This window comes from Anoplolepis gracilipes, chromosome 12 (assembly GCF_047496725.1).
Source record: "Anoplolepis gracilipes chromosome 12, ASM4749672v1, whole genome shotgun sequence".
NCBI classification, from domain to species: Eukaryota; Metazoa; Arthropoda; class Insecta; order Hymenoptera; family Formicidae; genus Anoplolepis; species Anoplolepis gracilipes.
Genome location: NC_132981.1, coordinates 7,300,477 through 7,310,365, shown reverse-complemented (window position 1 = coordinate 7,310,365; position 9,889 = coordinate 7,300,477). Strand labels below are relative to the sequence as shown.

Genomic DNA, 9,889 nt, shown 5'->3' with positions numbered 1-9,889 from the left:
GCTTTAACGTGATTGGTCCGTCCTCCAATCGTCGAGTAGATACGCGCATGGCACATGTATTTCTGTTCGGGCTCCACGGGAGTTGCATCATTACACGTGAAGTTGGGTATACCATCGTTTCCTGCCGATTCTTGAGTTGAGTTTCTAGCGAAAAGAAGCGAAGATGTTGGCCGCCGCGAGATTACTGAACCGCAATTACGCCGGTGTCGCGTGTGACATCGCCAGGAAGCAACAGTTTAGCACAATTTTGAAAAATGTAAGTATCGATGTAAAAGCGATATCAACGCGCACACCTTCCTAGCTTGCGATCGTTACTAATCGTTCGTAATCGTGATCTAACGAGAGATGCATCATTTATTGGCACTTCTTTCTGTTCTACACGATAGATATTAGATCATTTCGCGATTATGCCTCGCGAAAAATCTCCGTTAATTCTGTCACGACGCCGATTTTAAAGCCGGCACGTGCGTTGGTACCTCACGCTTCGCAAAATTAGGTTTCAATTTTCCCTGTCCTTTGTATTTTATTACTATTATATGATAAAATTGATCACGTACTACTTGCTTTAAAAATAATTTTATTATATATTTTTTCTATAACAAGCTGCTTTTTGTTGCACAGCAAGATTTTCTTTTTTCAAAAAAAGCAAGATATATATGTATGTTAACCTTTTATCTCTCATTTGTTTGATATGTAATCTATATATTAACAAGTCTTTGCTTGAATATTTATTTTATTCAGTTTCTCTAACTCATTTCACAAAGCTTTTAATAATACTACATGTATGATTTTTTTGAATAAAATAATTTGTTGGATTATGTAATATTTATATATATCTGTATTATTTTATATTTATATATTTGTATATTAAAAATTTATATTAATGTTTTATAGGTTGCAGCTCCAACAGTTACTGTATCACATCGGCTTACCGATTTGCAACAATATCGACATAAGTAATTGAAAAAAAAAATATCAAACTATATGTTTTTTAGGTAGAACAAGTTTAAGACAAACATTTTTTATAGATCTGAAGGTGTAAAAGGCGCAGTTATTGGTATCGATCTTGGAACTACATTTTCCTGCGTAGCAGTAATGGAAGGCAAACAAGCTAAAGTTATAGAAAATGCCGAAGGATCTAGAACCACTCCATCATATGTTGCCTTTACAAAAGGTATTAAGTCATTAATATTAATATAATAATATAAAAAATTATTTACTTTTTTTATATTGTAACTTGTGAGATACAATTATTTATGTGATGACTATGCAATAGAAAAACTATAGATCTATAGATTTCTTAAATATTTTCTTTGTTTAATTTTTTTTTCTTTTTTTACTTTAAACAATAAATAATTTTTCTTTTTAGATAACGAACGCTTAGTTGGCATGCCTGCAAAACGTCAAGCCGTAACAAATTCTTCTAATACATTTTATGCAACAAAACGGTTAATTGGACGAAGATTTGATGATCCTGAAGTAAAAAAAGATATGTAAGTGTCATATTGATATTTACATAGTTTGTTACAATATATTTTTTTATTTATATTTATATATTATATTTATATTTATATATTTTTTTAGGAAAAGTGTGACATATAAAATTATAAAGGCATCCAATGGAGATGCATGGGTACAAGGTGCTGATGGAAAAATGTACTCTCCCAGCCAAATAGGAGCATTTGTACTTATGAAAATGAAAGAAACAGCTGCAGCTTATTTGAATACTTCAGTAAAAAATGCCGTTATTACTGTACCAGCATATTTCAATGATTCACAACGACAAGCAACAAAGGATGCTGGTCAGATAGCTGGGTTAAATGTACTTCGAGTAATTAACGAGCCGACTGCGGCTGCACTTGCATATGGCATGGACAAACAAGAAGATAAAATGTAAGAAAACTATATTTGAATTAATAATATATATTTAATAATTAGTTTATATATAATATGAGAAAAATAATTTGCCTCTTAAAAATATATGTATTTTAAACATTCATATATTTCATTGAAAGCTATACTTTTTTATATTTTGCAAAAAGTGAAAACATAATTGATATACTGTTCTTTTTTCAGCATTGCTGTTTATGATTTAGGTGGAGGTACTTTTGACATCTCAATTTTAGAAATTCAGAAAGGTGTTTTTGAGGTAAAATCCACAAATGGAGACACATTCCTTGGAGGAGAAGATTTTGATAATGCATTAGTTAATTATCTTGTATCTGAATTTAAAAAAGAGGTATTTTGCAATTAAATATAAATATATAATTATTTGTTATATTGAAATAAATTGATATTAATTAACAACTTTATTAATCACTGTAGCAAGGCATAGATGTGACTAAGGATCCAATGGCTATGCAACGATTGAAAGAAGCTTCAGAAAAGGCTAAAATTGAGTTGTCAAGTTCCCTTCAAACGGATATAAATCTACCTTATCTTACTATGGATTCTAGTGGACCAAAACACTTGAATCTTAAACTATCCAGAAGTAAATTTGAAAGTCTAGTAAACGATCTGATTAAACGTACTATTCAACCATGTCAGAAAGCGCTTTCTGACGCCGAAGTAACGAAATCTGATATTGGGGAAGTTTTATTGGTTGGTGGTATGACCAGAGTTCCTAAAGTACAACAAACAGTTCAAGAAATATTTGGTAGACAACCTTCAAAAGCTGTAAATCCAGATGAAGCTGTAGCTGTTGGTGCTGCAGTTCAAGGAGGTGTACTTGCAGGAGATGTAACAGATGTTCTACTTCTTGATGTTACTCCTTTATCATTAGGTGAATTTTACTTAAACTGTTCAATTGTGTTGTGTGCATGCGTATGAAACTGTGATGTATGACTAATCTTCTCTCAGATGATGAATGAAGACAATTATTTACTGAGTTTTTAGTTATTTAACTTTATAAGTTGCATTGTGTATTATTAAAATAAAAAAAAATTTTTAATACTTTCTGTGTAGGTATTGAAACACTTGGTGGTGTATTTACAAGATTAATTTCTCGTAACACAACTATACCTACGAAGAAGAGTCAAGTATTTTCTACAGCAGCAGACGGTCAAACTCAAGTCGAAATTAAAGTTCATCAAGGCGAGCGAGAAATGGCTAATGATAACAAAATGTTGGGACAGTTTAGTCTTGTTGGTATTCCACCTGCGCCAAGGGGTGTACCACAAATAGAAGTAACATTTGATATTGATGCGAATGGTATAGTACATGTGTCAGCCAGAGATAAAGGAACTGGCAAGGAGCAACAAAGTATGTACATTTTTTATCATTTTATATTTTACATGAAAAAAAAAAATTAGTAACAATGTGATGACTATTTTTCGTCTCTGAAGTTTACCTTAAAATTGAGTAAAACATGTGGATTATACACCGACTGATTACTATTAATAATAAATTACATTTTTTATATATATAGGCACATTATATTCTAACACCGATTTTGTATTACAGTTGTTATTCAATCTAGTGGTGGTCTTAGCAAAGATGAAATTGAAAATATGGTTAAGAATGCTGAACAATATGCAAAGGCAGATAAGATTAAGAAGGAAAGAGTTGAAGCTATTAATCAAGCAGAGGGAATTATACATGATACAGAATCGAAATTAGAAGAATTCAAAGCACAACTACCACAGGAAGAGGTATATTAATAATTATTCTTGGTTTTATATGTGGATATTTTTATACTTATTCTTTTTTTTCTTATAGTGCGATAAACTTAAAGAATTAGTTGCCAAACTTCGAGACATTTTGGCTAAAAAAGATGATGTTGATCCTGAAGAAATAAAGAAGCAAACAAATGAACTCCAACAAGCGAGCTTGAAATTATTTGAGATGGCATATAAGAAGGTACTTAGCTTACATAAAAATTAATTTATATTAAACTGTTTTATACAGCTCGAGAGAGAGAGAGAGAGAGAGAGGAAGTGGAAGAGAACTGTTACTTAAATATACTCTAATTTTACAGATGGCAGCAGAAAGAGAAAGTCAAAATCAGTCACAACAACAAGAACCTGAAGGCGAGAAGAAGGAAGAGAAAAATTAATTATACTTAGGTAATTCGCATTTTGTAAAAAAGAAAGATTCCATTTTGCACACACTTATATAAGTTGTTGTTTCTTGCAAGCTCTTGCAACAGAGCTATTAATTAAACACAAGTTTAATTTTGATGTTCTGCGCGATAATGAACAATAAATTAAGATTAGAAATTTAAAAAGTATTATGCCTACAAAAGAAAGAGCAATTTTTATTTCTCACATAGAATGGCTTACGTATGTTTTAATATATAAAAGTTTAATATATAATTGTGTAAAATGATTTGTACCAAAAACAATATGGAATTTGTTACAGTTACAATCCTGCTTTTGTGGAATATATAGTACGGTGAATGAATCTGAGATGAGAATAGAATTGAGAGAATGAGATGAGTGTTTTGTGCAAACCAAGTTTATCCTGTAAACTAAACAATATACAATACATAGGTTATATAGAGAATATTGTCGTAGTATGTGATGTAACCATCTTTTATCTGATTTTTTATTTAAATATCTTTAAAAAACATCAATTTTATGATTTTGTTGTTACTTAATAAATCTTTGAAATTTTATGTGTAAAACTAATTCTGCTTAACATTAAGATTGAAACGTAACAATTATTATAAATAGATACATATATATTTGCCTTCCTTATCTATATTTCTAATAGTATTTTCTTAACTTAGCAAGATAATATAATATATTAATTATATTATCGCATTTCGAGGGACTGCGTACGTATGTGTAATTATGTTCTTTTTAAACATAATTAGTAGCGGATATTTTCGATATGTAAAATAAAATAACGTAATTACATAGATCAAATATATTTTGATTGAAACCGAAAATTAGAGAAAGAGTTATGTAATTTCCTTATTTTTTTCGTAATATTTAAATATTTATGCATTAGATTATGTTCTGATATAGACTAGCAAAACAGAAAATCATTCTTGTACATGTATCATTCACATACACAGACAGAAGCCTGCGACGGGCTCCACATTCCCGTTTTTTCCTTGAAGTACGCTAACGCTAACTGGATCGATTTTAGAACTACAGAACCAGATCAATTTTTTAATGCTACAGTAAAACAATCAGTTGGTTCATGCCCATGCTAAAAAAATATATATATAATAATATATATAATATAAATTTACATATTTATTATATAATAAAATAATATATATACATATATAAAATAGAAATTTTCTAAGATATATAATTATACATATATTTTGTATCTTAGAGATTTATATTGTATTAAATTATATTCTTTCTGGGCATGTAACGTATATATGCATAATAATTTCAATAATTTTGTAAAAAAATAATTTAATGAAATTATTATGTATACTCGCGTGCACATAAAAATATATTATTTAATACAATGAATCTCTAAAATACAATATATGTGCATATAATTATATCTTATTGTTAGAAGATTTCTATTTTTTACAAATAATTCATAGTCGTAATTTTCGTTGCATGTTTGTTTATTATAATAAATGTAACAAAAAAACAATCGTACATACAGTTCGTACACGGCAAGTCATACGTAAGACTGCCGTAAAGTACTTTACGCATTATATTTTATAATCGCGTTTTACATACACGCTTTAAAGCGCGTTAAATGTATCTAATATAATAATATTATTATTTTAGTTAAGAAATTTTGTATGCATTTTAGAATTACTTGATGTATATATTTTAATGTGTCACATAGTATAATGCGTATTTGTTACTTTTAGCGCGAGGAGTAGGAGAGAGAGAGAGAAAGCATACTCTCCCTTCTCCTTGAGGTCTCGCGTTGTGTAGTAAGAGAGGGGAGAACGCGACGTACGTGACGACAGCTGTGCGTCATTCATGTCGAGTCCGGCGGGAGTGGTGCGCACGTGTTCTTACTCCGGCGCCGGCGCTGGCACGTACGTCTCGCCTCACCTCGAGGTCGAGCGTACCGTACACATTTTTCGCGACAATAATACTCAATAATAATACGATAATATATTATGATAAACCTTAACGTGTTAAAATACATTTAAAACAATTCCGAAATAAAATAATAAACGTTCGACCTTAGTGACATATAGCGCGCTATTGTTTTACATTCGCCTCGGCTTTGTTGCGATCGCGATGTTTTCGTTCGTATATAATCTTGATTTCGATCACAAAATTGTGTTGAGGATCATATATTTGATGCCGACTAATTGAGTTTCTCTTTAAAAGTAAAAGTTATTTTCTCTTTTTCTCTCTTCTTTTTGCGAGAATAATATTCCTTACATTTTGCGCATAATAATTTTATTTTGTAAATTTAAAAAATTGCAAAACATTAAAAAATCTTTTAATAATAAATACACACACACACATATGTATATATATATATATATATTATAAATACGTAAATTTATATATATTTTTAATATTATATAAAATAATTTTTATATAATAGTACATATCTATTTGTTATTTATAATATGTATTAAAATGAAAAAAGATTATGCGTAGCTAAAATAACATGTAATATAATATATTAGTAAACTCATAATTTTTTCGTGTACTTTTCAAATCTATCATCAATTATATAGATTTAGCACAGACATGAACCAATCAACCAGTTGTTTTATCGTGACAGCGAAAAATAGATTTGACCATGTAGTTCCACCCATTCTAAAATGGATTCAGTTGGCGCTAGCGTACTGCAAGGAAAAAGTGTCATAAAACGGCGGCGTGACACGTGGCCTCGTCAGGGACTCTCTGACGTATATACGTTCATTCACATATGACTACATACTGTCACGTTCCACTTGATGTTTACAACGCTTGTGGAATTATTTCATCTTTGTCATTTACTAAAAATTAAACAAAGACAAATAATACCTATCAAATAGAATAAATGCAAGAGTACAGCTATCATCTCCGTATCAGCATTGTCATTTTACTGTCAGCTGATAATATTCTGTCCATCTTTTTTAATTTTTTTTCTTTTTCTAACATGCTTTCTATAATATATCTATTTTATTCTGAACACATTGTAAAAAGCAGATTTACGAATAAGATTTGATATCAGATTTGACAATTGTATTTGACAATAAGCAAAAAGTTAAATATAAGTTTCAGAGGTAAATGATAAATTAAATAAGATACATTAAACATTAAATTAAATAAAAAGTAAAACTTTGAATTGTCTAACAGTCATGTATGTATCTATGAATAATTAGATATAATGCATTTAATCTAAAAATATTTCATCTCTTTTGAGATATAAAGAATATATACCTATTAATGCTGATTGTGTATTATCAGTTTTATAGCAAAAAATAACGAGTAGATTTTTTCAGCACATATCTTTAGTACATCTCTAGCATATGACATATGGTTGCATAGAGTGCGGAGTGTTTAGGATAGGTTAGACTCACACAACCCTGTGTTTGTGTGCGCGGTCTTATTTTTTTTCTCTACAATACAAATCGTATTAAAGAAGAGTATGTCGGATAGTTCTGACGACGAATTAAATTATGATGATCACGAGAAAACGCCGTGGATTTTGTACAAAGATCGCGATGAGTGGAGTGACGTGACTCCTTTATCTCAGGATGATGGTCCACATCCTGTTGTAGCAATTGCATATTCCGAAAAGTGTAAGCATATATAATTCTAGGATTATATCATTATTGGGCTAAATTGTACTTTATATAGCACATATGAAACGATCTCCATGTATTTTTCGTACTATTATTTATATAAACTTATTAATCTATATAAAGAAATTTTATGCTAATAAATTAACTTTTTATTTTTACATGTTTTTACCTTATTATTTATTAATGTTTTAGTTAAGGATGCCTATGATTATTTCCGTGCCATTCTAAAGTTAAGTGAAAAGTCAGACCGTGCATTAGCTTTAACAGAAGCCTGTATATGGCTCAATCCAGCTAATTATACTGTATGGCAATATAGAAGAGAAATCCTTAAAGCTCTGGAAAAGAACTTACAAGAAGAGTTAAAATATACAGATCGAATGATCAAATATAATTCTAAAAATTACCAAGTTTGGCATCACAGAAAAGTCATTGTTGAATGGTTGCAAGATCCTGGTGAAGAATTAGCATTTATAGAAAGTGTTTTAGGTAAGGATGCAAAGAACTATCATGCTTGGCAACATCGTCAATGGTGCATACAAACTTTCAAGTTAGTATATCTTTCTAGATATAAAACTAATAAATATTTTTTGTATAATACTGATATATATATATATATATATATATATCTAATTATGTATATAGTTTATATGATAATGAATTGGAATATGTGGAACAATTGCTAAATGATGATGTTCGCAACAATTCTGCTTGGAATCAACGCTACTTTGTCATAAGTAATACAACTAAGTTTGAACAAGATGTGATAAATAGAGAAGTTGATTTTGCGCTGGAAAAAATAGAACTATCAAAAGGGAATGAGAGTGCTTGGAATTACTTAAGAGGGTAATTATAATTGAAGTTTAATTAAAGACGAAAAATAATACCAATTTGAATATATATATATACATATAAAATATCAATATTTCTAGAATACTGTTACATGACAGTAAAGGCTTAGGTTACAATGAAAAAGTAAGACTTAAATGTGAAGAAATGTATAAAGAAGGATGTCGCACTAATCATTTGTTGGCCTGCATAATTGATATTTGTCAAGAAAGATGTTCAATTGATGAAACCCCATCTTCATTATTTCATATTAATTCTGCATATGAAGTAAGTCAAATTTTGTGTGGCTGTGTATATATATAAAATTTCTTTTGATATGTTTGATACCTAAATCCAATCTCTTTAGTTAACCAGTCTCTCTTTCTCATTTCTTTTGTAGTCATTGTCTTTCTTATTTTCTCTGTTTCTTTATTATTCTTATTCTTTTATTTAATTCAGGGTTTTTGAACTTTTGTTTTAACAATCTCAATGCTTCTATGAGATACATATATAAATTATTTCTGGTTAATGTTCATTGTTTATACTTCTCTCAATTTCTATTTATTTTATAATATAATTATTATAATTATAGTATACATTAATATAATTATAGTATAATTACAATAAAATGTGTATTTATGTTTTAGCTATGTAAGGATTTGTCAAAAAAATATGATACAATAAGATGGCGATATTGGAATTATGTGGCTAGTCAGCTAGCGATAAAATTGAAAACAGAATCTTCAAATTAAAAACTAGAGCACTCCTACATCCTGTGAATTGTTCAAAGAATTTTAGATAATGTTTTCATATATAATATGAATTTAATGATAATGTCAATCTATATGGTTGATACATCTTGGCCTCTTTTATTCTTATAGTTGTTGTATAATAATAAAGTTTCTCAGAACAATTTGTACAATTGATTTATATAAAACAAAAGCATCTTTTCTTGATCTTGAAATAGAATTAGGAATTGTTAATTAACTTATCAGAATTATTTTAAGAATAAATGAAATTTAGTATCACAGTAAGCTATAAGATGTATTATACCAACATTGTTAACTTAAATAAAATGACCTATATTACCTTTTATATTGATTTTTTATGTATTTTCTATATAGCTGCAAATATTCATCATATTATCATTGATATTAGCTTGCAATTCCAGGATTTTTATATTAATAAGCTAAAACTAAAATTGTTGCAATAACACTATAAAACGAAAAGCGGTAAAATTAAAATGGATGGGTAATTAGATATTTTATTTATGAGTTTTTAATTACACACACACACACACACACACACACGCACGTACGTATAGAAGCGTGCACCATTGGGTATGCATACGTGCGCACACATACACGTAACACATCGCTTTAA

General features: G+C 29.2%; 2 protein-coding genes across 4 annotated transcripts; both read left to right on the top strand.

The window, feature by feature from the left end:
• The first annotated feature begins 64 nt into the window (after window positions 1-64).
• On the top strand, window positions 65-4,622 carry Hsc70-5 (Heat shock protein 70 cognate 5). 2 transcript variants are annotated; one of them, XM_072904059.1, is made up of 12 exons: window positions 65-256; window positions 895-956; window positions 1,029-1,174; window positions 1,370-1,493; window positions 1,585-1,893; window positions 2,077-2,239; window positions 2,326-2,782; window positions 2,965-3,261; window positions 3,463-3,650; window positions 3,718-3,858; window positions 3,977-4,064; window positions 4,360-4,622. In XM_072904059.1, exons 1-11 carry the CDS (start codon window positions 164-166, stop codon window positions 4,052-4,054), a joined length of 2,058 nt encoding a protein of 685 aa, XP_072760160.1. In that variant the 5' UTR covers window positions 65-163; the 3' UTR covers window positions 4,055-4,064; window positions 4,360-4,622. The 2 variants fall into 2 exon arrangements, with proteins under 2 accessions (XP_072760160.1, XP_072760159.1); XM_072904058.1 differs by having other exon boundaries at window positions 3,977-4,622.
• A 2,196-nt stretch (window positions 4,623-6,818) lies between these two features.
• On the top strand, window positions 6,819-9,582 carry Fnta (farnesyl transferase alpha). 2 transcript variants are annotated; one of them, XM_072903513.1, is made up of 6 exons: window positions 6,819-7,159; window positions 7,379-7,678; window positions 7,874-8,228; window positions 8,324-8,524; window positions 8,611-8,794; window positions 9,154-9,582. In XM_072903513.1, the coding sequence occupies exons 2-6, from the start codon at window positions 7,525-7,527 to the stop codon at window positions 9,256-9,258; spliced, it is 999 nt and encodes a 332-aa protein (XP_072759614.1). In that variant the 5' UTR covers window positions 6,819-7,159; window positions 7,379-7,524; the 3' UTR covers window positions 9,259-9,582. The 2 variants fall into 2 exon arrangements, with proteins under 2 accessions (XP_072759614.1, XP_072759615.1); XM_072903514.1 differs by lacking the exon at window positions 6,819-7,159 and having other exon boundaries at window positions 7,314-7,678.
• The last annotated feature ends 307 nt before the right edge of the window (window positions 9,583-9,889 follow it).